Source organism: Seriola aureovittata, chromosome 7 (assembly GCF_021018895.1).
Source record: "Seriola aureovittata isolate HTS-2021-v1 ecotype China chromosome 7, ASM2101889v1, whole genome shotgun sequence".
Taxonomy (NCBI): Eukaryota; Metazoa; Chordata; class Actinopteri; order Carangiformes; family Carangidae; genus Seriola; species Seriola aureovittata.
This window is the reverse complement of record NC_079370.1, coordinates 5450754-5478412: the sequence shown is the minus strand read 5'-3', so window position 1 is coordinate 5478412 and position 27659 is coordinate 5450754. Positions and strand designations below refer to the sequence as shown.

At 35.0% G+C, this 27659-nt stretch overlaps 4 protein-coding genes across 4 annotated transcripts in view; 1 reads left to right on the top strand and 3 right to left on the bottom strand.

The window, feature by feature from the left end:
- Positions 1–261: 261 nt before the first annotated feature.
- On the bottom strand, positions 262–1934 carry pmvk (phosphomevalonate kinase). Its single transcript, XM_056379951.1, has 5 exons — positions 1731–1934; positions 1415–1478; positions 1159–1311; positions 844–973; positions 262–753 (listed from the first exon to the last, which is right to left on the bottom strand). Exons 1-5 carry the CDS (start codon positions 1823–1825, stop codon positions 596–598), a joined length of 600 nt encoding a protein of 199 aa, XP_056235926.1. The 5' UTR covers positions 1826–1934; the 3' UTR covers positions 262–595.
- An 811-nt stretch (positions 1935–2745) lies between these two features.
- Positions 2746–13738, top strand: decr1 (2,4-dienoyl CoA reductase 1, mitochondrial). Its single transcript, XM_056379943.1, has 10 exons — positions 2746–2871; positions 4087–4283; positions 4589–4646; positions 4730–4816; positions 4974–5121; positions 5510–5609; positions 5762–5834; positions 5914–6060; positions 6159–6221; positions 13386–13738. The coding sequence occupies exons 1-10, from the start codon at positions 2776–2778 to the stop codon at positions 13443–13445; spliced, it is 1029 nt and encodes a 342-aa protein (XP_056235918.1). The 5' UTR covers positions 2746–2775; the 3' UTR covers positions 13446–13738.
- On the bottom strand, positions 13728–24120 carry calb1 (calbindin 1). The gene is made up of 12 exons (XM_056379945.1): positions 23642–24120; positions 23163–23373; positions 23000–23076; positions 22040–22114; positions 21806–21886; positions 21587–21643; positions 21372–21449; positions 20924–20979; positions 20796–20835; positions 14494–14547; positions 14322–14393; positions 13728–14231 (listed from the first exon to the last, which is right to left on the bottom strand). The coding sequence occupies exons 2-12, from the start codon at positions 23239–23241 to the stop codon at positions 14121–14123; spliced, it is 780 nt and encodes a 259-aa protein (XP_056235920.1). The 5' UTR covers positions 23242–23373; positions 23642–24120; the 3' UTR covers positions 13728–14120.
- A 132-nt stretch (positions 24121–24252) lies between these two features.
- pnp4b (purine nucleoside phosphorylase 4b) overlaps positions 24253–27659 on the bottom strand; it is a 4525-nt gene continuing 1118 nt past the window's right edge. The window contains exons 2-7 of the mRNA XM_056379944.1: positions 27523–27659; positions 27333–27436; positions 26907–27082; positions 26569–26759; positions 24729–24808; positions 24253–24555 (exon numbers count right to left, since the gene is read on the bottom strand). The exon at positions 27523–27659 is cut by the window's right edge and continues 39 nt beyond it. Of these exons, the coding sequence (XP_056235919.1) occupies positions 24415–24555; positions 24729–24808; positions 26569–26759; positions 26907–27082; positions 27333–27436; positions 27523–27659 (829 nt within the window). The 3' untranslated portion in view covers positions 24253–24414. The remainder of the gene's footprint in view (positions 24556–24728; positions 24809–26568; positions 26760–26906; positions 27083–27332; positions 27437–27522) is intronic.

Here is a 27659-nt window from a genome sequence, read left to right as displayed (position 1 = left end):
ATTAATATTATCTACTGCTGTTCATTATATTCATGTGCCCAGTTCAGGTGTATGTGTAATGTTCATCTATCCTGTAGCGATCAGATAAATGCAGGTTACCATAGTAACAGATAATTTAAAGTACCTCAAACTGTACTAAACTGTAAATGTCGATCACTTTAAACCCACAATTGAACTGAAAAAAACAAAACTAATTATTTAATGATTTTATTAAACTTTTTATTTCCGACACACAAACATTCATCAGAACAAACTCACTCGTCTTTTACTGTGACTTTTATTTGACAAAGTTTGTGTTTAACTGACATCATTTCCTGTTGGTACACAACAACACTGACGGCCTGTAGTTAATATGTAGAGTCAGTCCTGATGAACCAGCACACAATCTGCTGCTCGAAGGCACAAAGGCAGCAGCTCCATCAGCTTTAACGACAAACACAGAAACGAGACGGAATGATGTCACTGCCTCACTGACGTGAAACTGAACAGGTGTCACACCTTTATCTGAGAACCTGTTGACCTGCACAGCAGAGGAAACACTGAGGAGCTCCTCAGACCTGAACATCATCATTCATCAATAATATTAGGCTATTGATCAGCTGTCACTGATCGGTGATGAAGCTGCTTCCTCAGCCAGCTTGAGGATTGGTTGCAGCTGCTTGTCTAACGAGGGGGCGGCGGCCTCATTAGTGATTATCCAATCAAATTCAACCCCGCTGTCCAACCCACACTCTGACTCAGCATCATCCACACCTGAGAGACAGACAGGTAAACAGTCAGACAGGTAAACAGTCAGACAGGTAATATCTGGATCACAAGTCTTACTGTGATCTCACATCTCACCTGCAGTGAAGCTCCACCCCCTCTGTTTCCTGGTTTCTTCTGAACTTTGAACTCTGACACTTTGAGTCTGTCGAGGGAACTCCGACCAGAACCACTGAAGGTCCGTCAGCCTCCGTGCGTCACTCACCACCTGACCAATAAGAGCAGAGCATCACTCACCACCTGACCAATCAGAGAGCAGGATGTGGGGACACAGCTGGCATGTGTTCCCACCAAAACTTTGTGGATAGAATATGACAAAGTGTCGAGAAGAAGAAGAAGAAGAAAGATGATGATTAAAAAAAAGTGAAGAAGAAGAATTTCTGCGTGACCAACCCAGACTGGTTGCCATGCCCCTTTCGTTGCTAGGCGACAGAAGAATCCGGGGTCCTGTCGTCGTCGAGTTTCTCCCCAGCGAATCATATCAGCCCGATACTGCTCCTTATAAAGACCCGGGCCCAGCAGCTGGTCCAGGTCCAGACTGTGTTCCTGTGGGACCAGCACGACTCCGCAGTAACCATGGTGATGTAGTCAGAGTGATGTTACTGTGTGTGTGTGTGTGTGTGTGTGTGTCAGCAGGTGGAGGTCTCACCTGTGCGTACTGCTGTTTGAGAGGACCAGACAGACGCAGGACGCAGCAGACCTCAGGACCTAAACTGCAGAAGAAGAAACAGGTGAAGGGACCTGGTCCCACAAAGGAATCAACGGGTCAAGTTTATCAACAACATGTTGACATCAGTGCTGGACCTGGACCAGGACCAGGACTGATGTGGCTCCGGACTCTGATCCGGACTGATCTCAGGTCAGTGTTAATGTTGATCAGACGTGTTTTAATTTGAAAAGGTGATCAGAGACTGACATTAAAACCAATTAGTCAATCATGAATTTGGTTAATAATCAATACTTACCGGTCCTGGATCAGGGCCGTCACGTAATCTTTTCCGGACTTCCGTTTCCCGCTGAAAACCAGAATCAGTTCGGGTTGAGAGACTCGGGCCTCCATCTGTCACCAATAGTCACAAAGTATCAATAACTGCTGCTGATCGATCAGCTGCTACTTTATAAGCAGCTCCGTGCTCCAACAGTCGGACCACACCGGACCGGTACCGTAACTGTCCGAGAAAACAGGAAGCCCTTCAAAATAAAACTCCCGTCAGACTAAATAAAACTCCTGTCAGACTGACAGACACATTCACAGTAGGATTAATCGAGTCAGTAATCGATACGAAACTAATCAACTACCGATCACGTTACTTGTGAAGTTCGTTTGGGGAGAGAAGTCAGAAAATAAAGCCCAGTTTTTTTGTGATGTAGCAGTTTATTAGACACATTACGGTAACATGTGATCATCGTCACAATCTGGACTGACCCACTGCGGCTCACGGCGGGGGGCGGGGCGGGGCACCTGCTACAGACAAAAATAAGTCAAGAAGAATAGAAAACGTGTGTCATTTTCATTTTATTAAATTGATTTTACATTTAAAAAAAAAGAAACAGTGATTTAAAACTGACAGAGCACAACACCATTTAGACTGAAGATTTAAGTCCACCAGAGCTTTCAACTACATGTGCCCCCCCCCTCAGCTGATGACAGGTTGTTGAAAGCTCTGGAAACAGCTGATAAACTGACCTTAAATTTGGATTGTTTTGTGGAACAGCTGAGAGAATTAAACTCCTCATGTTTTATTCTCCTGTTTCATTCTGCAGAGTACTATCTCTCTCTCTCTCTCTCTATATATATATATATATATATATATATATATATATATATATATATATGTGTGTGTGTGTGTGTGTGTGTATTTTATCATTTGGTGTACTTGTTTTTATATTTCTTCTTATATTATTGACAATATTCTATTTATATTAGATTAGATTAGATTAGATTAGATTTAAACCGAAGTCAACCACTTAACTTTTTTTGTTTCCCCCCACACAGACCTCCGTGTTGGTATGATCCGGATCAAGGGTGAGCAGGTCTTGAACAACATGGCGGTGTTTCCAAGAGGAGCGAAACTTTTCAGCGCCATGAGAACTTCTCTTCACAGGGTGAGACACGAAACTGCACAGAGTAAACATCAGAAAAATAACAAGGGCTTTAAATCTGTACACTGTGACGTCACATAGAAACGCATTCAGTCAGTAATCAATAATCAGTCGGAGCGTCTGATGTTCAAAGTTATTGATCGTTTATGGTCATTTATTCAAAGTTATTAAATCTTCTGTAATTAATGAATAAATGGAGCTTTACTGTAATTTTGACCTTTCACCCACTTTCTGTGCCTCCGCGGTATCACGTGCACGAGCACAGACCTCAGTTCAAAGTGCACGAGGATTTATTCAGAATCAGAATCGAAGCTTCTGATCATTTATCTGATTAATCGTTTACATTGATGTGTAGCTACTTTGTACCTTAATGCTTAATGCCTCAAAATATTTTCAGTTTCATCTCATTCAAACTGTTGAAGGCTGAAAATGGAGGAAACAATCATGACTTCCAGAATAAGACTCAGTAGAATGATACAGAATGATACTTCCACATAAAATAAGTAAAATAAAATGGAATTAAAGCGACACACGAATGAAGACAAGAAGACAGAAATATTTTAAAAGGACAAAACCAAACTTCACACAGAGAGTAACATGAAACGAACAACAGGGAAATTAAAGACATTAAAGTTTTTATTGCTTTATGTTCTTCAGTCCATGAAATGAATCAATAAAGTGTCTAAACACTATTTTCAATTGTCAGTATGAAACTTAGAATTCAAAATAAAAGTAGTGACATCATCTCAGAAATCACACAGCTGTGACATCACCACGTTAGAGGACAGGGAGGTACTGTCTGTCTGCAGGTGTCATTTCACACTCTTCTTTAGATGTTAATGTTGAATAACAGTATTAATGTGATCAGAGATTAATCAATGAATCAGTTTGATGGGAAATGAATCAGCAACTTTTTTGATAATTAATCATTATATAAAGAAAAAAAAATCTGATTCCAGCTTCTCAAATGTCAGAATTTGTTGCCTGTGACAAAATGATTTTATACACCAAACAATGAACTGATGAATCAATGAACTGATGAACTGATGATCAACCTGATCCAACGTGTTTTGTAGATAAATCAAATAAAGTGTTGCAGATGAGCAGGTGCAGTTCACTCCCCCGGTCAGCAGGTGGTGCTATGACACCGTCCATCGTCAGTTCTCCAACATGTTGAACGTGTGAAGATCCTGATGAAACGTTCTTCCTCTGTTCCAGTCATGGCTCCACAGCTCGGCGGTTCTTCAGTCCGGTCCTCCTCAGTCAGCGTTCTTCCCTCCAGCTGAAGGCGTCATGCTGCCGACAGGAACTTTCAAGGACAGAGTGGCCTTCATCACAGGAGGGGGGACGGGACTGGGCCGAGCCATGACCACCACCCTGTCACAGCTGGGAGCTCAGTGTGTCATCGCAAGCAGGTCAGAGGTCACATGACTGTGGTGGTTCAGGTTCAGCAGTACAAACACAAATAACTGCTGAATGTTTATGATGGAGTGGAACAATACTTGTGATCAGTCATCAATATATAACGATGCTTCTCATGTTTAATTTCTACCATCTGGCTCCAGTTCACCTGCTCACCAGGTGAGCACGTTCTCCCGTCACCTGAGGGTCCTGGTCTGAGATTTTCAGGTTGATCTGGAAACTGTAGGAACAGAGACCAGATCATTGATCTTTGATCAGAAATAAAATCCTCACCAACATGTTTGTGTCTGTTGTTCAGGAAGTTGGACGTCCTGCAGCAGACAGCTGAGGAGATCAGCAGCCAGACTGGAAACAAGGTGAGAAACCAGAACCTGAGTCAGAAGCAGAACAGGAACTGGGCTGAACTGGTCTGAAACACCCCCCCCCCCCCTTTTTTCAGGTCCACGTGGTTCAGTGTGATGTCAAAGATCCTGAGGCCGTCTCTCGCTGTGTCGACCAGATGGAGAGTCTGACAGGACTTCCTGATGTAACAACACACACACACACACACACACACACACAATGTAATGTAATTAAACTGTAAACTGTGATGTCATAAACAGACACAGAAAGTTTCTGTAACAGAACAAACTGCTCTGACAAAAAGTATGACATCACAGTTTTTTGTGTCCTGATTGGTGCAGGTGATCATCAACAACGCAGCAGGAAACTTTGTCTGTCCGTCAGAGCGCCTGTCGCCAAATGGCTGGAAGAGCATCACCGACATTGTCCTGAACGGGACGGCCTTCGTTACTCTGGAGCTTGGCAAGAGACTGATCCAGAGTCAGAAAGGTCAAGTGTATATGGCTTAAAACTAGATAAAAGTCCATCTTGAGCTTCTGACAGGAAACCGTAACGCCATGACATAGAATCATAGAGGGTATGACGTCATTGACAGGTGACCAATGAAACGTTACCATGATTAAAGATTTCTGTGGTTCGAGAATAGCTTGAAACATTTGAGATAATGTAAGATCACAACTCAACAACATATAGAAGAGAAGTCAAGTTGTTTTTTTTGACATTTTAATGTAGAAAAGTTACAGATTTTCACTTAAAGAAGAGACTGAAGACATTCCAGGTGAACTTAGTTTCACTCGTCCAAAAAAGTCTTTTCATTTCTCCAGAGCGTTGAGAGTTTTTTCAAATTATTCAACAGCTCTCATTTGTTGTCATGCAGGTGCTTCGTTCCTGGCCATCACCACCATCTACGCTGAGTCTGGTTCTGGTTTCGTGGTCCCGAGTGCGTCAGCAAAGGCCGGTGTCGAGGCGCTCTACAAGTCAGTCTGACCTTTAACCTTTAGCCTCTACAGCTCACAACATGAACAAAGAGGAAATACTGAACACAGATCAGACTGTTGTTATCATGATATCAGTGTTCATCCCTGATGGGTGGCTGCCATGGTAACAATGTTACTGTTGTGTGCGTCAGGTCTCTGGCTGCAGAGTGGGGGCGCTATGGCCACAGGTTCAACATCATCCAGCCTGGACCAATAAGAACCAAGGTACTGCCTACCCAACCACAGCTGATGATGTTGTTAACTGTTTCTTTATTTGTTGTTTCTTATTGTTTGTTGTTTTTAGGGGGCATTCAGTCGTTTGGACCCAACGGGAGCGTTTGAGAAGGCGATGATCGGTCGGATCCCGACAGGTCGACTAGGAACACCGTCAGAGATCGCAAACCTGGCAGCGTACATGAGCAGCAACTACGCTACCTGGATGTCTGGAGCGGTGAGTTTAGACTCATTTTATATCAGGGTTCAGACTGGCTTTAGGTCAGGGTTCTGACTGGATCAGGGTTGGGTAAATGGCTTTGTGTTTTTGTTCAGGTTGTCCGGTTCGATGGAGGAGAATATGTTTCGATGGCAGGCGAGTTCAACGAGCTGCGCAGGGTGAGTGTCACACTGAAATATTTATTTAATAATATAATAAGAATTAATGATTATGAATGAAATAAAACCACCTTTGTGTATAGGAAGACATAAAAAGATCATAGTGTCATAGATGTCAATAACAATGATGTGGTATAATAAGATGTAAAGATTTCATAAAAAGGTTATAGTATAGTAAGGCAAAAAAAAGTCGAACGTCATAGTATAGTTAAACATAAAAACATCACAATATAATGAGGCATAAAAACATCATAGTATAATAAGGAATAAAATGTCATAAAAATGTTATAGTATAGTAAGGCATAAAAACGTCAAACATCACAGTATAGTGAAGCATAAGGACATCATATTATAGTAAGGCTTAAAAACATCACAGTATAGTGAAGCATAAGGACATCATATTATAATAAGGCATAAAATGTAATAGTATAGTGAAGCAAAAAAACATTATAGTATAGTAAGGCTTAAAAACATCATAGTATAGTGAAGCATAAAAACATGTTATAATGAGGCATAAAAACGTCATAGTATAATAAGTCATGAAAACGTTGAAAAACATTATAGTATAGTTAGGCATGAAAACGTCATAATATAGTATGGCATTGAAATGTCATTAAACGTCATAGTATACTAAGGCATAAAAATGTCAAACATCATATTATAGTGAGGCATAAAATGTTATGAAAACATTATAGTATAGTAAGCTGTAAAATCATCATAGTATAATAAGACATAAGTACATCATAGTCTAGTAAGGCATGAAAATGTCATTAAGGAAAATGTCTTAAACATCATAGTATAGAAAGTCCTAGTATACTAAGGCAAGAAAAGTCATAATATAGTATGGACTAAAAAAAAAATCATAGAATAGTATGGCATAAAAATAAAAAAATAAAGTATTTTAAATATTTTTTAAAAAGTCATGGTATAGTAAAGCATAAAAATGGAAAAAAAAGTCATAGTATTGTAAGGCAAAAAAATATTTAAAAAAAAGTCAAAGTATAATATGGCAAAAAAAAGTCATAGTATAGTAAGGCATAAAAATATTTTAAACAAACGTCATAGTAAAGTATTGGCATGAAAATAAAAAAAACGTCATAGTATAGTATGGCATAAAAATGAAAAAAAAGTAATACTATAGTAAGGAGTACAAATATATTTAATAAGTCCTAGTATAGTATGGCATAAAAAGTTTTAAAAAACATAATGGTATAGTAAGGCAAAAAAAGTTATAGTATTGTGGATGCATATAAATATTTTAAACAAACGTCATAGTTGTATATAAAAAGGTTTATTACAAAAAGGCACAGCATCGTTGAACAAGCATCAAAAACAGCCTGTGAGAGGACCCAAGGCCAATAAGGATCTCCCCCGTTTGTCCCAAACTCATACAATTTATGGGCTGAATATTCTCTTGATACCTCTTGGCCAAATCCTAACAGACTATAGAAGAGCAGAACCAACATTCATGTCCATACATGGATATTCTCTGAGTACAGATAGATGATAACATAAAACTTGCCACGTTGTACAAAAGTTCATGTTGAGCAATGCAAGGATGTGGAAGCCAGGAGAGGTGCTCCCCCTCTTCAGGCCCCCGTCCTTTACTCCTAGAGTATCCTCCATAACATTTCCATCCTGTACTCATATCTCAGCCAAGATACCACAATGGCATTAAAATGAAAAAAACATCATAGTATTGTAATGCATAAAACGTCATAGTATAGTATGGCATAAAAATGGAAAAAAAATGTCACAGTATAGTATGGCATAAAAATGAAAAAAAATGTCATAGTATAGTATGGCATAAAACGTCATAGTATAGTATGGCATAAAAATAAAAAAAACATCATAGTATAGTATGGCATAAAAATGAAAAAAAATGTCATAGTATAGTATGGCATAAAACGTCATAGTATAGTAAGGCATAAAAATGAAAAAAAATGTCATAGTATAGTATGGCATAAAAATGAAAAAAAATGTCATAGTATAGTATGGCATAAAACGTCATAGTATAGTAAGGCATAAAAATGAAAAAAACGTCATAGTATAGTATGGCATAAAAATTAAAAAAACGTCATAGTATAGTATGGCATAAAAATGAAAAAAACATCATAGTATAGTATGGCATAAAAATGAAAAAAAATGTCATAGTATGGCATAAAAATGAAAAAACGTCATAGTATAGTATGGCTTAAAAATGAAAAAACATGTCATAGTATAGTAAGGCATAAAAATGGGAAAAAAACGTCATAGTATAGTATGGCATAAAAATGAAAAAAACATCATAGTATAGTATGGCATAAAAATGAAAAAAAATGTCATAGTATGGCATAAAAATGAAAAAACGTCATAGTATAGTATGGCTTAAAAATGAAAAAAACGTCATAGTATAGTATGGCATAAAAATGGAAAAAAATGTCACAGTATAGTATGGCATAAAAATGAAAAAAACATCATAGTATAGTATGGCATAAAAATGAAAAAAAATGTCATAGTATGGCATAAAAATGAAAAAACGTCATAGTATAGTATGGCTTAAAAATGAAAAAACATGTCATAGTATAGTATGGCATAAAAATTAAAAAAAATGTCACAGTATAGTATGGCATAAAACGTCATAGTATAGTAAGGCATAAAAATGAAAAAAACGTCATAGTATAGTATGGCATAAAAATTAAAAAAACATAGTATATTAAGGCATAAAAATGGAAGAAAAATGTCACAGTATAGTATGGCATAACGTCATCGTATAGTATGGCATAAAAATGAAAAAACGTCATAGTATAGTATGGCATAAAAATGAAAAAAACGTCATAGTATAGTATGGCATAAAAATGAAAAAACGTCATAGTATAGTATGGCATAAAAATGAAAAAAACATCATAGTATAGTATGGCATAAAAATGAAAAAACGTCAGTTTAGTATGGCATAAAATAAAAAATAAAAAAACGTCATAGTATAGTATGGCATAAAAATTAAAAAAAAAAAATCACAGTATAGTATGGCATAAAAATTTAAAAAAATGTCACAGTATAGTATGGCATAAAACGTCATAGTATAGTAAGGCATAAAAATGAAAAAAACGTCATAGTATGGCATAAAAATGAAAAAACGTCATAGTATAGTATGGCTTAAAAATGAAAAAAAATGTCATAGTATAGTATGGAATGAAAATGGAAAAAAAAAATTCATAGTATAGTAAGGCATAAAAATGAAAAAAACGTCATAAGGCATAAAAATGAAAAAAACGTCATAGTATAGTATGGCATAAAAATTAAAAAAACATCATAGTATAGTATGGCATAAAAATTAAAAAAAATGTCACAGTATAGTATGGCATAAAACGTCATAGTATAGTAAGGCATAAAAATTAAAAAAACGTCATAGTATAGTATGGCATAAAAATGAAAAAAACATCATAGTATAGTATGGCATAAAAATTAAAAAAAAATGTCACAGTATAGTATGGCATAAAAATGAAAAAAACATCATAGTATAATATGGCATAAAAATGAAAAAAACATCATAGTATAGTATGGCATAAAAATGAAAAAACGTCATAGTATAGTAAGGCATAAAAATGGGAAAAAAATGTCACAGTATAGTATGGAATGAAAATGGAAAAAAAAAACGTCATAGTATGGTAAGGCATAAAAATGAAAAAAACGTCATAGTATGGCATAAAAATGAAAAAACGTCATAGTATAGTAAGGCATAAAAATTAAAAAAAATGTCATAATATATTATGGCATAAAAGGTCATAGTATAGTATGGCTTAAAAATGAAAAAAAATGTCATAGTATAGTATGGAATGAAAATGGAAAAAAAAAACGTCATAGTATAGTATGGCATAAAAATGAAAAAAACGTCATAGTATAGTATGGCATAAAAATGAAAAAAAATGTCACAGTATAGTATGGCATAAAACGTCATAGTATAGTAAGGCATAAAAATGAAAAAAACATCATAGTATAGTATGGCATAAAAATTAAAAAAAATGTCACAGTATAGTATGGCATAAAACGTCATAGTATAGTATGGCATAAAAATTTTAAAAAATGTCACAGTATAGTATGGCATAAAACGTCATAATATAGTAAGGCATAAAAATGAAAAAAACGTCATAGTATAGTATGGCATAAAAATGAAAAAACGTCATAGTATAGTATGGCTTAAAAATGAAAAAAAATGTCATAGTATAGTATGGAATGAAAATGGAAAAAAAAAACGTCATAGTATAGTAAGGCATAAAAATGAAAAAAACGTCATAGTATAGTATGGCATAAAAATGAAAAAAACATCATAGTATAGTATCGCATAAAAATTAAAAAAAATGTCACAGTATAGTATGGCATAAAACGTCATAGTATAGTAAGGCATAAAAATGAAAAAAACGTCATAGTATAGTATGGCATAAAAATGAAAAAAACGTCATAGTATAGTATGGCATAAAACGTCATAGTATAGTAAGGCATAAAAATGAAAAAAACGTCATAGTATGGCAAAAATTAAAAAAACGTCATAGTATAGTATGGCATAAAAATGCAAAAAAAACATCATAGTATAGTATGGCATAAAAATGCAAAAAAACGTCATAGTATAGTATGGCATAAAAATGAAAAAAAATGTCATAGTATAGTATGGCATAAAACGTCATAGTATGGCATAAAACGTCATAGTATGGCATAAAACGTCATAGCATAGTATTGCATAAAAATGAAAAAAACGTCATAGTATAGTATGGCATAAAAATTAAAAAAAATGTGATAGTATAGTAAGGCATAAAAATGGAAAAAAAACGTCAGTTTAATATGGCATAAAATTAAAAAAAAAACGTCATACTATAGTATGGCATAAAAATTTAAAAAAAAACATCACAGTATAGTATGGCATAAAAATTTTAAAAAATGTCACAGTATAGTATGGGATAAAAATGCAAAAAAAACGTCATATTATAGTATGGTATAAAAATGAAAATAAATGTCATAGTATAGTATGGCATAAAACGTCATAGTATAGTATGGCTTAAAAATGAAAAAAAACGTCATAGTATAGTAAGGCATAAAAATGGGAAAAAAATGTCATAGTATAGTATGGCATAAAAATGAAAAAAAATGTCATAGTATAGTATGGCATAAAACGTCATAGTATAGTATGGCATAAAAATTAAAAAAAATGTCACAGTATAGTATGGCATAAAACGTCATAGTATAGTAAGGCATAAAAATGAAAAAAACGTCATAGTATAGTAAGGCATAAAAATGAAAAAAACGTCATAGTATAGTATGGCATAAAAATTAAAAAAAATGTCACAGTATAGTATGGCATAAAACATCACAGTATAGTAAGGCATAAAAATGAAAAAAACGTCATAGTATAGTATGGCATAAAAATTAAAAAAACGTCATATTATAGTATGGCATAAAAATGCAAAAAAAACATCATAGTATAGTATGGCATAAAAATGCAAAAAAACGTCATAGTATAGTATGGCATAAAAATGAAAAAAAATGTCATAGTATAGTATGGCATAAAACGTCATAGTATAGTATGGCATAAAACGTCATAGCATAGTATTGCATAAAAATGAAAAAAACGTCATAGTATAGTATGGCATAAAAATTAAAAAAACGTCATAGTATAGTATGGCATAAAAATGAAAAAAAATGTGATAGTATAGTAAGGCATAAAAATGGAAAAAAAACGTCAGTTTAGTATGGCATAAAATTAAAAAAAAAACGTCATACTATAGTATGGCATAAAAATTTAAAAAAAAACATCACAGTATAGTATGGCATAAAAATTTTAAAAAATGTCACAGTATAGTATGGGATAAAAATGCAAAAAAAACGTCATATTATAGTATGGTATAAAAATGAAAATAAATGTCATAGTATAGTATGGCATAAAACGTCATAGTATAGTATGGCTTAAAAATGAAAAAAAATGTCATAGTATAGTATGGAATGAAAATGGAAAAAAAAAACGTCATAGTATAGTAAGGCATAAAAATGGGAAAAAAAATGTCATAGTATAGTATGGCATAAAACGTCATAGTATAGTATGGCATAAAAATGAAAAAAAACATCATAGTATAGTATGGCATAAAAATGAAAAAAAATGTCATAGTATAGTATGGCATAAAACGTCATAGTATAGTATGGCATAAAAATGAAAAAAAATGTCACAGTATAGTATGGCATAAAACGTCATAGTATAGTAAGGCATAAAATTGAAAAAAACGTCATAGTATAGTATGGCATAAAAATGAAAAAAACGTCATAGTATAGTAAGGCATAAAAATGAAAAAAACGTCATAGTATAGTATGGCATAAAAATTAAAAAAAATGTCACAGTATAGTATGGCATAAAACATCACAGTATAGTAAGGCATAAAAATGAAAAAAACGTCATAGTATAGTATGGCATAAAAATTAAAAAAACGTCATATTATAGTATGGCATAAAATGTCATAGTATAGTATGGCATAAAACGTCATAGTATAGTATGGCATAAAAATGAAAAAAAACGTCATAGTATAGTATGGCATAAAAATGAAAAAAACGTCATAGTATAGTATGGCATAAAAATGAAAAAAACGTCATAGTATAGTATGGCATAAAAATGAAAAAAACGTCATAGTATAGTATGGCATAAAAATGAAAAAAACGTCATAGTATAGTATGGCATAAAAATTAAAAAAAATGTCACAGTATAGTATGGCATAAAACGTCATAGTATAGTATGGCATAAAACGTCATAGTATAGTATGGCATAAAAATGAAAAAAACTTCATAGTATAGTATGGCATAAAAATGGAAAAAAACGTCACAGTATAGTATTGGCATAAAAATGAAAAAAAAAGTCATAGTATAGTAAGGCAAAAAATATTAAAAAGTCATAGTATAGTATGGCGTACAAATGGGAAAAAAACATCATAGTATAGTATGTCATAAAAATGTCATAACATAATAAGGCATATAAACATCAAAAAACACCATACTATAATAAGGTGTAAAAATGTCATTGTAATAAGGCATAAAAATGCCAATAAACATCAATATATATATTAAGGCATAAAATGTGTCATAGTATGATAAGGTAAAAAAACTTCAAAAAATGTCACAGAAATAAAGCCACCTTTTGTGTTTGTGTTTCAGGTGACTCCAGATCAGTGGAAGATGATGGAAGCGATGATCAGAAGCACTAAAGGATCCTAAAAACACTCACTAAACCACAGCAACTAATCAGATAACTGTGATGTTACCACAGAGACTGTGTGACCCACTCATTTGCTGATGTCATCTTGGTGAGACCAACTGACTTCTGAGTGGAAAGTTTTGATATTTTACAAGAAAATGTATCGATCATCTGATCAGCTACCTCACCAACACACTGTTAGCCTGTTTGCCTGTAGCTGATGGGCAAGTCATGTTACTGTCTGCACATGCTCAGTGTAAACACAAACATGTTTGTGGCTGTTTGATAATAAAACAGAGAAGTTAAATCATCAGACGTCTGAGTTTATTTCAACATGAACACAGATGCAACACATACATGGTTTTACACTGACAGTCTGTAACACCATCGTTAGAAGGTTTCCTATGGTCATTTCACATGTTAAAGTTATTTCCACATGGATGGTTTTACATTTTATTCACACGTTCTTCATTAGAGACAACAGACATTAAAGCAGTGACATATCTGTGATGTTAACATGGTACCAGTCAAATACTTCACACTACACAGGTGGGTTAAAGGTCGTAAGAGGAAAGACATAACACCACTGGAGCTAAAACTGAAGCCTGGTGGGTGGAGCGGGGGACATGATCTATGAGGCATTACATTAGGTGTGTGGGAGGAGCCAGGTGATGTAGGTGTTTCCCTGCAGCGTTTCAGTCGTCATGGCAGAGCAGCAGACAGAGATCAGTGCGGTATAATTTCCCTCCATCTGATAACTCTATGATGGACGAGCGGTAACGATGGAGATCTGTGGAGTCCACCACCTGCAGGAGAAACACACACCTGTCCACTGAGCACACCTGTCCACTGAATTCATGATGTGTTACTGTGTATTTGAATGTGTGTGTTCAGACCTTATTGTTTTTTTCACACAGATCATTAAGCAGAGAGTCCAGCTTTAATTGATCCATGAAGCCACTGCCATCCTGAGACACACAACACACACACACACGACAAAGGTCAAAGGTCATCTCAGTCCTCAGAGCTGCAGTGCGTATGTTGATACAAGATGAAAAAGAAAATGACCTGGTCATAGAGATCAAAAATCTTGTTGAACTGAAGCTTGGACATCTTTAGGCCCTGAGAGACAGACAGAAAGAGACAGAAACTTATTATACCATCAAATGTTTATGACTATGATGATACTTAACCATAAAAACATCATAGTAGTGAAATTGAAGATGATTGATGGGCTCATCTATCGGGAGTAGAATGAAATATGGCGCACCTCGCTTTATGATGACCGTGGAGGGATGAACTAGGACAGTGGTAATTACAAGTTATATGAGAAACCTTTGTTCATTACTTAGTGATTTCATTTTTTTGTATACTATGCATGTGTGTATGTATGGTAAATGTATACATATGTGTGTCTTTTTCTCTTCTTTCTCTCTTCTCCTTTTTATTTGTATTTGTCCTGTGCTTATCCACTGTGATGGTTATGTACTGGCTGTTTGAAAAAGTAATAAAGAGTGTTTAAAAAAAAAAAAAGTCATAGTTTACTATGGTATAAATTATCATGAAAACATCAAAAAACGTCATAGTATAGTAAGGCATGAAAAATGTCAGTACAGTAAGGCATAAAAGGGTCATAGTATAATAAGGCATAAAATCTCATGAAAAATTTATAGTAGTGTAAGGCATTAAAACATCAAAAAACGTCATAGAAGAGTAAGGCATAAAATGTTATAAAAACGTCATAGTATAGTGTGGAATAAAAATGAAAAAAACGTCATAATATAGTATGGCATAAAAGTGAAAAAAAAACAGTATAGTAAGGCATAAAAATATTTTAAAAGAAGTCATAGTATAGTATGGCATAAAAATGCAAAAAAAACGTCATAGTATAGTATGGCATAAAAATGAAAAAAAAACGTCAAAATATTGTAATGCATAAAACGTCATAGTATAGTATGGCATGAAAATGAAAAAAAATGTCATAGTATAGTATGGCATAAAACGTCATAGTATAGTATGGCATAAAAATGAAAAAAAATGTCATAGTATAGTATGGCATAAAACGTCATAGTATAGTATGGCATAAAAATGAAAAAAAACGTCATAGTATAGTATGGCATAAAACGTCATAGTATAGTAAGGCATAAAAATGAAAAAAAACGTCATAGTATAGTATGGCATAAAACGTCATAGTATAGTATGGCATTAAAATGAAAAAAACATCACAGTATAGTATGGCATAAAAATGAAAAAAACGTCATAGTATAGTATGGCATAAAACGTCATAGTATAGTATGGCATAAAAATGCAAAAAAACATCACAGTATAGTATGGCATAAAAATGAAAAAAAACATCATAGTATAGTATGGCATAAAAATGCAAAAAAAAACATCATAGTATAGTATGGCATAAAACGTAATAGTATAGTATGGCATAAAACGTCATAGTATAGTATGGCATAAAACGTCATAGTATAGTATGGCATAAAAATGAAAAAAACGTCATAGTATAGTATGGCATAAAACGTCATAGTATAGTATGGCATAAAAATGCAAAAAAACATCACAGTATAGTATGGCATAAAAATGAAAAAAAACATCATAGTATAGTATGGCATAAAAATGCAAAAAAAAACATCATAGTATAGTATGGCATAAAACGTAATAGTATAGTATGGCATAAAACGTCATAGTATAGTATGGCATAAAACGTCATAGTATAGTATGGCATAAAAATGCAAAAAAAAGTCATAGTATATTATGGCATAAAAATGAAAAAAAACGTCATAGTATAGTATGGCATTAAAATGAAAAAAACATCACAGTATAGTATGGCATAAAAATGAAAAAAAACGTCATAGTATAGTATGGCATAAAAATGAAAAAAACGTCATAGTATAGTATGGCATAAAAATGAAAAAAATGTCATAGTATAGTATGGCATAAAAATGAAAAAAAAACGTCAAAGTATTGTAATGCATAAAACGTCATAGTATAGTATGGCATAAAAATGAAAAAAAAACGTCATAGTATAGTATGGCATAAAAATGAAAAAAAAGTCATAGTATAGTATTGCATAAAAATGAAAAAAATGTCATAGTATAGTATGGCATGGTATGTGTGTCTTTTTCTCTTCTTTCTCTCTTCTCCTTTTTATTTGTATTTGTCCTGTGCTTATCCACTGTGATGGTTATGTACTGGCTGTTTGAAAAAGTAATAAAGAGTGTTTAAAAAAAAAAAAAGTCATAGTTTACTATGGTATAAATTATTATGAAAACATCAAAAAACGTCATAGTATAGTAAGGCATGAAAAATGTCAGTACAGTAAGGCATAAAAGGGTCATAGTATAATAAGGCATAAAATCTCATGAAAAATTCATAGTAGTGTAAGGCATTAAAACATCAAAAAACGTCATAGAAGAGTAAGGCATAAAATGTTATAAAAACGTCATAGTATAGTGTGGAATAAAAATGCAAAAAAAACGTCATAGTATAGTATGGCATAAAAATGAAAAAAAAACGTCAAAGTATTGTAATGCATAAAACGTCATAGTATAGTATGGCATAAAAATGAAAAAAACGTCATAGTATAGTATGGCATAAAAATGAAAAAAAACGTCATAGTATAGTATGGCATAAAACGTCATAGTATAGTATGGCATAAAAATGAAAAAAAACGTCATAGTATAGTATGGCATAAAAATGAAAAAAAACGTCATAGTATAGTATGGCATAAAAATGAAAAAAAATGTCATAGTATAGTATGGCATAAAACTTCATAGTATAGTATGGCATTAAAATGAAAAAAAACATCATAGTATAGTATGGCATAAAAATGCAAAAAAAACGTCATAGTATAGTATGGCATAAAAATGCAAAAAAAACGTCATAGTATATTATGGCATAAAAATGAAAAAAAACGTCATAGTATAGTATGGCAAAAAAATGAAAAAAAACGTCATAGTATAGTATGGCATTAAAATGAAAAAAAATGTCATAGAACAGTATGACATAAAATGTCATAGTATAGTATGGCATTAAAATGAAAAAAATGTCATAGTATAGTATGGCATAAAATGTCATAGTATAGTACGGCATAAAAATGAAAAAAAACGTCATAGTATAGTATGGCATTAAAATGAAAAAAACATCACAGTATAGTATGGCATAAAAATGAAAAAAAACGTCATAGTATAGTATGGCATAAAAATGAAAAAAATGTCATAGTATAGTATGGCATAAAAATGAAAAAAATGTCATAGTATAGTATGGCATTAAAATGAAAAAAACATCACAGTATAGTATGGCATAAAAATGAAAAAAAAACGTCATAGTATAGTATGGCATAAAAATGAAAAAAATGTCATAGTATAGTATGGCATAAAAATGAAAAAAAATGTCATAGTATAGTATGGCATAAAAATGAAAAAAAAACGTCAAAGTATTGTAATGCATAAAACGTCATAGTATAGTATGGCATAAAAATGAAAAAAAAACGTCATAGTATAGTATGGCATAAAAATGAAAAAAAAGTCATAGTATAGTATTGCATAAAAATGAAAAAAATGTCATAGTATAGTATGGCATAAAAATGAAAAAAAATGTCATAGTATAGTATGGCATAAAACGTCATAGTATAGTATGGCATAAAAATGAAAAAAAATGTCATAGTATAGTATGGCATAAAACGTCATAGTATAGTATGGCATAAAAATTAAAAAAAACGTCATAGTATAGTATGGCATAAAAATGAAAAAAAATGTCATAGTATAGTATGGCATAAAACGTCATAGTATAGTATGGCAAAAAAATGAAAAAAAACGTCATAGTATATTATGGCATAAAAATGAAAAAAAAGTCATAGTATAGTATGGCATAAAAATGCAAAAAAAAACGTCATAGTATAGTATGGCATAAAAATGAAAAAAACGTCATAGTATAGTATGGCATAAAAATGAAAAAAATGTCATAGTATAGTATGGCATAAAAATGAAAAAAAAACGTCAAAGTATTGTAATGCATAAAACGTCATAGTATAGTATGGCATAAAAATGAAAAAAAAACGTCATAGTATAGTATGGCATAAAACGTCATAATATAGTATGGCATAAAAATGAAAAAAAACGTCATAGTATAGTATGGCATAAAAATGAAAAAAAAGTCATAGTATAGTATGGCATAAAAATGAAAAAAAACGTCATAGTCTAGTATGGCATAAAAATGAAAAAAACGTCATAGTATAGTATGGCATAAAAATGAAAAAAAATGTCATAGTATAGTATCGCATAAAAATGAAAATAACGTCATAGTATAATATGGCATAAAACTGAAAAAAACGTCATAGTATAGTATGGTATGAAAATGAAAAAAAACGTCATAGTATAGTATGGCATAAAAATGAAAAAAAAGTCATAGTATAGTATTGCATAAAAATGAAAAAAAAGTCATAGTATAGTATTGCATAAAAATGAAAAAAAACTTCATAGTATAGTATGGCATTAAAATGAAAAAAAAAACGTCATAGTATTGTAATGCATAAAACGTCATAGTATAGTATGGCATAAAATGAATAAAACGTCATAGTATGGTATGGCATAAAAATGAAAAAAAAACGTCAAAGTATAGCATGGCATAAAAATGCATAAAACGTCATAGTATAGTATGGCATAAAAATGAAAAAAACGTCATAGTGTAGTATGGCATAAAAATGAAAAAAAATGTCATAGTATAGTAAGGCATAAAATGAATAAAACGTCATAGTTTAGTATGGCATAAAAATGAAAAAAACGTCATAGTATAGTATGGCATAAAAATGAAAAAAAAAGTCATAGTATAGCATGGCATAAAAATGAAAAAAACATCATAGTATAGTATGGCATAAAAATGAAAAAAAATGTCATAGTATAGTATGGCATAAAACATCATAGTATAGTATGGCATAAAAATGAAAAAAACATCATAGTATAGTATGGCATAAAAATAAAAAAAAACGTCATAGTATAGTATGGCATAAAAATGAAAAAAAAACGTCAAAGTATTGTAATGCATAAAACGTCATAGTATAGTATGGAATAAAAATGAAAAAAACATCATAGTATAGTATGGCATAAAAATGCAAAAAAAACGTCATAGTATATTATGGCATAAAAATGAAAAAAAACGTCATAGTATAGTCTTGCATAAAATGAAAAAAACGTCCTAGTTTAGTATGGCATAAAAATGAAAAAAACGTCATGGTATTGTAATGCATAAAACGTCATACTATAGTATGGCATAAAAATGAAAAAAAATGTCATAGTATAGTATGGCATAAAACATCATAGTATAGTATGGCATAAAAATGAAAAAAACTTCATAGTATAGTGTGGCATAAAAATGAAAAAAACGTCATAGTATAGTATGGCTTAAAAATGAAAAAAAATGTCATATTACTGTAATGCATAAAACGTCAAAGTATAGTTTGGCATAAAATGAATAAAACGTCATAGTTTAGTATGGCATAAAAATGAAAAAAATGTCATAGTATTGTAATGCATAAAAATGAAAATAAAACGTCATAGTATAGTATGGCATAAAAATGAAAAAAACATCATAGTATAGTATGGCATAACAATGAAAAAAAAAGTAATAGTATTGTAATGAATAAAACGTCATAGTATAGTATGGCATAAAAATGAAAAAAACATCATAGTATAGTAATGCATAAAAATAAAAAAAAACGTCATAGTATTGTAATGAATAAAACGTCATAGTACAGTATGGCATAAAAATGGAAAAAAACTCCTAGTTTAGTATGACATAAAATTGAAATAAACGTCATAGTATAGTAATGAATAAAACGTCATAGTATAGTATGGCATAAAAATGAAAACAAAACATCATAGTATTGTAATGCATAAAAATGGAAAAAAAGTCCTAGTTTAGTATGACATAAAATTGAAATAAACGTCATAGTATATATATATATATTTTTTCATCTTTATGCCATACTATACTATCACATTTTTTGCATTTTTATGCCATACTATACTATGACGTTTTTTTTTCATTTTAATGCCATACTATACTATGACGTTTTATGCATTTTATGCCATAGTATACTATACTATTTCAATAAACATCATAGTATAGTAAGGCATAGAAATGTCAAAAAAACGTCATAGTATAATAAGGCATAAAAATGTCAAAGACATCATTGCATAGTGCAGTATAAAAACATCATAGTATAATAATGCATAAAACGTCATAAAAACATCATAATATAGTAAGGCATAAAAACTTAAAGTTAAAAAGTTTTGGGGGTTTTGATGATTTATTTTCTGTAAAAATCAATGTTTCTTCTACACTGACATCAGATCTTTCAGACTCACCTCAAACTTCATCTGGAAGTTGTGCTCACGAGGCAGCAACCTGAAACAACACACCAGTACAAACCAGTATAGTCGAGCTGAAAGTGGTACAGACCAGTTCACACCATTTCAGACCAGTTCAGACTCACCTGGACATTTCTGCTAAGCAGAGTTTTCCATCTGAATTTGAATCAAAAATCTTTAACTGAAAAAGAAAAAAGAAAACAGTTTTTCTACAATAGTACTTAAGTATAATGACAGTATTACTACAGTATAATCTCAGTATTACTACAGTACTACTACACCATTACTACAATAGTAGCACAGTAATACTACAGTACAATTACAATATTACTACAGTAATACTACGGTATAATCACAGTATTACTACAGTGTAATCTCACATTACCATAGTATTGCCACAGTAGTATTACAGTAGAACAACAGTATTACTACGGTATAATGTCAGTCTTACTACAGTATTACTAAAGTATTACTACAGTAAAATGACTGTTTTTCTACAGTACAATGTCAGTATTACTACAATATAATGGCAGTATTATTGCAGTACTAGCACAGTACAACTGCAGTACATACAGTTGCAGCCGTGTACTCATCGAGTTTCTTGTTGTCACATGTTCGCTTAGCTTTCAGCAGCAGATCCTTCAGGAAGTTCTACAGGACAGTTAGCATAGCACCATGGTAGCATAGCATTGTGTTAGCATAGTTTATTAATTTGTTTGCGATCTGCTTTACAACAGCTAACAGCCTGGTACAGGTTAAACTGATCAATAAGTCCAATAAAAAATCACCTTCAGCTCATCGGCCTCGATGTATCCACTGTGATCAGCATCATAACGTCTCCACACCTGGAGAGACAAGGCAGGAAACGGGCAGGAAACAGGCAGGAAACGGGCAGGAAATGGGCAGGAAACAGGCAGGAAATGGGCAGGAAACGGGCAGGAAACAAGCATTTAATTATACTGTAATCATTACAATAAAGCACATGGACAAGTGGGCAGGTGTTGTACCTGGATGAAGTGTGAACAGGAGCTGAGCTGCTGTCTGAAGAACAACAGGAAGTTCTCCTCAGTGGGTAAAACCTGGACCAGCTGGAGGAAACACTTAATGTGAACTGGGTTCCACTGCAGCTGAAGTACTCAGGTCCTTTAAAAGTACTAATACTGCAGTATGAAGTAAAACTCAAAATTCTGAGTGTTGCAGTGTTAGATTAATGTCTGAATACTGAAGCTTTATTTACTCACCTGAACCAGGTCGATCCTCTGCTCGGAGTTCTTCTCATATTCACTCACTAACTGTTTCATCTCATCAGTCAGATCCTGAAACAACAATGTGTTTCATCTTCCATCAACCTGTTCATTCAGTCACGGAATATAATCAATAATCCACAGGTTCAATCAGCTGCACAAATGAAATTAACACACCTCAATGTTTTCATTAATCAGTCCCTCCAGATAGTCGCCATGTCATAATTGCAATTATCAATGCAATTTTTTGTCCAATCATCGCAAACCTTTCCGCAAATTTGATCAAAAATGATCAAAGTTTCCCTCAAGTTGAACCAATCACACCAGTCCCTGATCAAAACCTTTATGATGTCACCAAACTCACTCGTCGTGAAGCTGCAGACGTGTGTGATATGAATGTTTCACATTTCCCAACAAACATCATTGTTAAAGATCGTGTGTAGACATTCAACCTGTGGAGGAACCACAGGTGTAGAGCTGCCGGAGCCTCCAGGAATGATGCTCAAATACTTTTATTCTCCTGATGAAATAAAATATCTACAGTCACATGATCACGTTGATGTTTATCTACATTTGAAGAAGCTGAAGATCCGATCATCACTAAAGAGTCTGTCATGAAGAGAGCTGATAAACACTAATGGTCAAAATCATATTGACATTTAAGATGTATTGATTGATTTCCAAACGTCAATCACACATCAAGTAACACCGAAGAAAACATTCCACCTTAAAAGATGGCGGTAGCTGTCAGTGGCCTCTGAGCTGCTCAGTGAATTAAATGGTTAATTAATAAAGACGGGTCATTTTGCTGCTTTCGTTTTCACTTGACATCATCTGAGTTTCTGATGTGGAGGACAAAAAATGTATTTTAATTATTATTCTTATTATCCTCACCCAATCTGTCACAGCAGGAAAATGTGAACAAGTGAACAGATGAACAGGTGTGTATGAACTCACCAGCCCCGCCTGCTGTCGAGCCTCTCTCAGCTCTTGGATGAAACTCTGCAGCTCTTTTCCTTCAATGAAACCGTTTCCTGAAAGAACAGAGAGCAGCATCAGATCTACCTGAGATCAGACCACAGGTAACAGGTGAGGTCATCAGGTGACTGCGCAGGTTTACCGTCGTTGTCGTAGTGATGAAAAATATCCAGAAACTGGGAAGCAGAGATCTCCACTGACTGCAGGAGGGAACTGGCCATACTGGGAGCTGTTACCGGGAGCTGTTACCGGGAGCTGTGGCCGTCTCCTCGGGGTCTTCAGTCTGACTCTCTCCTCAGTCGGTCGGGGAATAAGAAGCTCGTCTCTCAGCAGGTTCATCACACCGACTGCTGCTGCAGAGAAACTCAGCATGAGGACACACAGCAGGTGACACCTGTCCTGTCTGTGTGTGTGTGTGTGTGTGTGTGTGTGTGTGTGTGTGTGTGTGTGTGTGCTCAGACGTTTTGGTGTTGATTGGTCTCAAAGTGCTTGTCCTGTCTACAGTCAGTTTAATCATGTGAGTTTAATTTAACCAACAGGTAGAGGAGATTTCAGCTTCTAAAATAAATGGCCGGCTCGAGATTCTCCACCTCCTCTTCACCTCCGCTTCTCCTTCCCCACCTTGTCCTTCCTTCCTGATGTTTGTCTATCACACAATTTTTTTTCCTCTTCTCTCCATCTGCTGTCAATCACACCTGCAGAACATAAACAGAAAGTTGGCTCTGAGCCCTCAGCACCTGGTGATGAAGTGGAGCAGGTAGCCATTCAGAGGTCTTGTTGACCTGTCAATCATCATCATGAAACAATAGATAGACATGAAGAGAGAACAGCAGCAGCTGAGAACCATCACTTAATACGAAACTCTTCCACATTAAAAATAACTGGATCTCTGATCTATATGTTGTTGAGTTGTGTTCTTACTGATTTTCATCATGGTAACGTTATTGGTCGCCTGTCAATGACATCATATCTTCTATGATCCTGTGTCTGACAGAAGCTGAACATTGACTTTTATCCAGTTTTAAGTCACATTTTGAAAACAGACTTTTTACACCTCCGTGGTTTTTAACTGAATGTTTGAAGATGAAGGATTTTAGTCGTTGTGATCGAGTGTGTAGCAGAAAATGACAGATGGCATGTTTGAACAGATCCCAGATATGTCAGGAAACCTATCTAAAAACAAGAGAACAGGTTCAGGTGTTTATGTATAGACCGAACAGACAGGCCAGAGGCTTAATCTGAGTCTTTATTGTGAACAGCTAGAATACATCAGCAGCAGAAACACACAACACAGTTACAGACTCATTTCACTGCAAACCAGTGGCTCACTGACACCTCGAGGCTGGACTGCGGTCATCAACAGTGGTGCCGGGGTTGATTCTGGTGTTGTTCTGTCAGTGGGTGTTGATGCTTTGCTGCTGGCAGCGACTGATAAGGGTGGTGACAAGTTTCTGCAGAACCTCCGCCCTCATTTTACCGATCTCAAGAACCTCGTCATGGTTCACCTTCTCCTCCCGACTGTAGTCCAGAGACACCTGCAGCACCAAATAGGTGAGTCACACCGTTACACAACCACATCACTGCTGTCACACTGTCACACAGCTGTCGTCGACATTTACAGGTTATTATGTTTTGTTGTTGTTGTACTTCATCATGTGGTTTTGTCACAGCTGTCACATCAGATGTTGTTGCTGTTTTAAAAACTGACCTTGTTGGTGATGAGGGACAAACCAATAACTCTGAGTCCACAATGTTTGGCCACGGTCACCTCAGGAACAGTGCTCATACCTGAAGACAATACAGGAGGAGGAAGATAATGAGAATGAACTTTATATACTTTATAACTTAATATAACTTTGACTTTAACAGTCTGAACTTGTTGTTCAAATCACTTATGAATTTAATCACCACCTGATCAAAGCAGTTGTGTAAACTGGTGTCGACAGGAGGTGAGAACTGAATGCTGCTGGTATTTAACATCAGTGTAAACACACCAGGAAATGAGTCATGTGACTTCATTAACCATCCTGATTGTATTTAACAGTTTGTTGAGCTGCAGGGTTCCACTCTGTCTCATGATTATTTAATCAGCTGGCATATTTAATGAGAACCTGCTGAAACAAACTGGCCTCGTGTTCATCCTTCGATCTGGTTCTGACACCGACTGATCGACGGTTCGATTCTGTTGCTTTTATTAAATAAAGAGTCACAATCAGCTGATGCTGAAAAACAAAAGCACTAGATCTACTGACCCACAGAACCTTATCCAAGACCACGTAAAACTCTTGAACGACACCTAAGGCCAAATCAAGTAAATTTTATTTCTATAATGCACAAAAGAAGGGGCACGTTTCATATAGACCAACATTCCCCCATGAGCCGCACTTGGTGACAGTGACAAGAAAAAAACTCCCTTTTTACAGGTAGAAACCTTGAACAGAACCGGGTTCATGGTGGGTCTGGTTGGGTTGAGGCCCAGAGAAACTCTCTAGGATTCCCTGACAAATAAAATCTCCTCAGTGAGCATACAGCTTCCTCCAAGAAGCTCCAAAAGGACTATTTGAAACCTTTCTATGGACTTGAACGTAAAGACCCCCAAGATCCTTATCACCACCATAACACTCTGGAAAACCTAGGACACGTATCAAGAACCCCTAGCTCCTCCTCACTCTGGCTCAATAACCCTGAAACATCAGAGACCTTCTGGATCCTCCTCGAGGAACCATGAAACCTTGTCCAGAAACCATAGAACGCTTCTCAAAAACCTTAGAACCCTTTCAAAGGACCTAGAACTTCCTAAAGTTGTCCTACAACCTCATTAAAAACCTAATCCTCAGGGAATCTAAAATATTCTAAAAGAAATAGATTGTCCTCAAGGAATCTAGATCCCTTTAAAGGTCCCACGTTCTTGTTCAAGACCTTAGGCCACTCTGAAGGCAACATAGGCCCTTTTGAAGGAACCATAGAACCTTCTCAAGAACTGCTAGGTCCTTCTTATGGAAACTTAAACTATCACAAGGACTGCTAGATACTCCCCAATGAATCCCAAAAACCTAGAATCTTAAAGATTCTAGACCCTTCTTAAGGACCCCTAGAACCGCACAAAAAACCCCTTGATCCTTATCACTGGACCCTTTACGTTTCTCCAGGACCACTAGAAACCTAACAAAGACCACTGAACATGGGTCTCAGACATCCATAGAATCCACTCCAGAAACCTTAGAACCTCATCATGAACTTCAGAACCTTTTCCAGGACTCCCAGACGATCCTTAAATATCCTCTTAATAACATCTAGAACTGTACAAAGGACCCACTGAAACCTCTGAGGCCTTGGTGAGTCTGAAAAACTCTGTTTGGATCTGAACTGTGGTCAGACGAACGGTCCAACAATCCTCACACCGAGAGCCAATCACTGCCCCCTACCTGCTGACTCACCTATAAGACTCATTAAGACTCATCAATTATTAACGAGCCCAGCGGGATGGTTTCCCCTCTAAATGACCAATTAGTGAGGACAGAGTGTCTGTCCGTGTCTGCCTGTCTTACCCACAGAGTCGCAGCCCAGGATCAGCAGCATCCTGGCCTCAGCGATGGTCTCGAAGTTGGGTCCACTCACCATGCAGTAAACTCCCTCTCTGATGAAGTCACTGCATCCGAGCTCTGAGCCAATGTCCAAAGCCACACGCCTCAGATCCTTACTGTACGCATCGGACATACAGGGGAACCGGATCCCAAATCTAAAGGAGGACAGGAAGAGAGACAGACAGGGAGAGAGAGAAAGACAGGGAGACAGGAAGAGATTCATATTTACATTACAAACTGTCTCTCTCCCTGTCCGTCTTCCCTCCTGTCTGTCTCTCTCTCTTTCTTTCCTCCCGTCTCACCGCTCATCATTGGGTCCACACAGCGGGTGTTGTCCGGCGAATCCCGGCAGGTTGATGTGGTCCTTGATAATCATGATGTCACCGACCTTAAAGTCTGGACAGATTCCTCCTGAGGCGTTCGTCACCAGCAAGGTCTCCACCCCCATCAGCTTAAAGATCCTCACAGGGAATGTCACCTGAGACAGGTACAGAGACAGACAGGTGAACAAATAGGTACATCGTCCTGCCAAGGAAACGCATTTCAGCTGCTTGGATCCACCATCTTGTTCTTTCAGTCATACCCAGAGACCAGAGACCAGAACCAGAGACCAGGACCAGAACTGAGGCCCGGAATACAGATCCACCGCTGAATCCAGAGCCTCAGGTCAGGTCTCACCTGAACTTAAATCTGGGGACATGTGGACATGGTCGGTGATGAAGACTCACCTTGCAAAGGGAGTAACCTTCGTACAGGTGGAAGTGACCCTGCATGAAGACACAGGGAGTGTCCTCGATGGTTCCAAACACCAGGCAGCCCTCATGTCCCTGGACTGAGACACAGACAGTACGTTAGACAGCATCATTAAGAGCAGAGTCATTTCAGTTTGTGAGAGTCTGATTGGATGTTACACCTCACCTGTGCTGACAGGGAAGTTGGGGATGTCCTGGTATCTGAAGATTTGTTTGTTGGCTGCTCCATCAGCGAGGAGACCGAGTCCTGAACCGCAGATCACTGCCACCTTTGGACGGTGACTCGTCTGGTTCAGGAGCCAT

Excerpts from the sequence above, each read along its gene's own strand:
- pmvk (XM_056379951.1), bottom strand. The coding sequence starts at position 1,825 with ATGGAGGCCCGAGTCTCTCAACCCGAACTGATTCTGGTTTTCAGCGGG. Across the intron at positions 974-1,158 it reads GGGCATGGCAACCAGTCTGG|GTGGTGAGTGACGCACGGAG; the intron begins GTTGGTCACGCA and ends CTTATTGGTCAG. Across the intron at positions 754-843 it reads GGGGTGGAGCTTCACTGCAG|GTGTGGATGATGCTGAGTCA; the intron begins GTGAGATGTGAG and ends TCTGTCTCTCAG.
- decr1 (XM_056379943.1), top strand. The coding sequence starts at position 2,776 with ATGATCCGGATCAAGGGTGAGCAGGTCTTGAACAACATGGCGGTGTTT. Across the intron at positions 4,647-4,729 it reads GCAGCCAGACTGGAAACAAG|GTCCACGTGGTTCAGTGTGA; the intron begins GTGAGAAACCAG and ends CCCTTTTTTCAG. Across the intron at positions 5,835-5,913 it reads CTGGACCAATAAGAACCAAG|GGGGCATTCAGTCGTTTGGA; the intron begins GTACTGCCTACC and ends TGTTGTTTTTAG.
- calb1 (XM_056379945.1), bottom strand. The coding sequence starts at position 23,241 with ATGGCCAGTTCCCTCCTGCAGTCAGTGGAGATCTCTGCTTCCCAGTTT. Across the intron at positions 21,450-21,586 it reads TCGAGGCCGATGAGCTGAAG|AACTTCCTGAAGGATCTGCT; the intron begins GTGATTTTTTAT and ends ACTGTCCTGTAG. Across the intron at positions 14,394-14,493 it reads TTTTTGATCTCTATGACCAG|GATGGCAGTGGCTTCATGGA; the intron begins GTCATTTTCTTT and ends TGTGTGTCTCAG.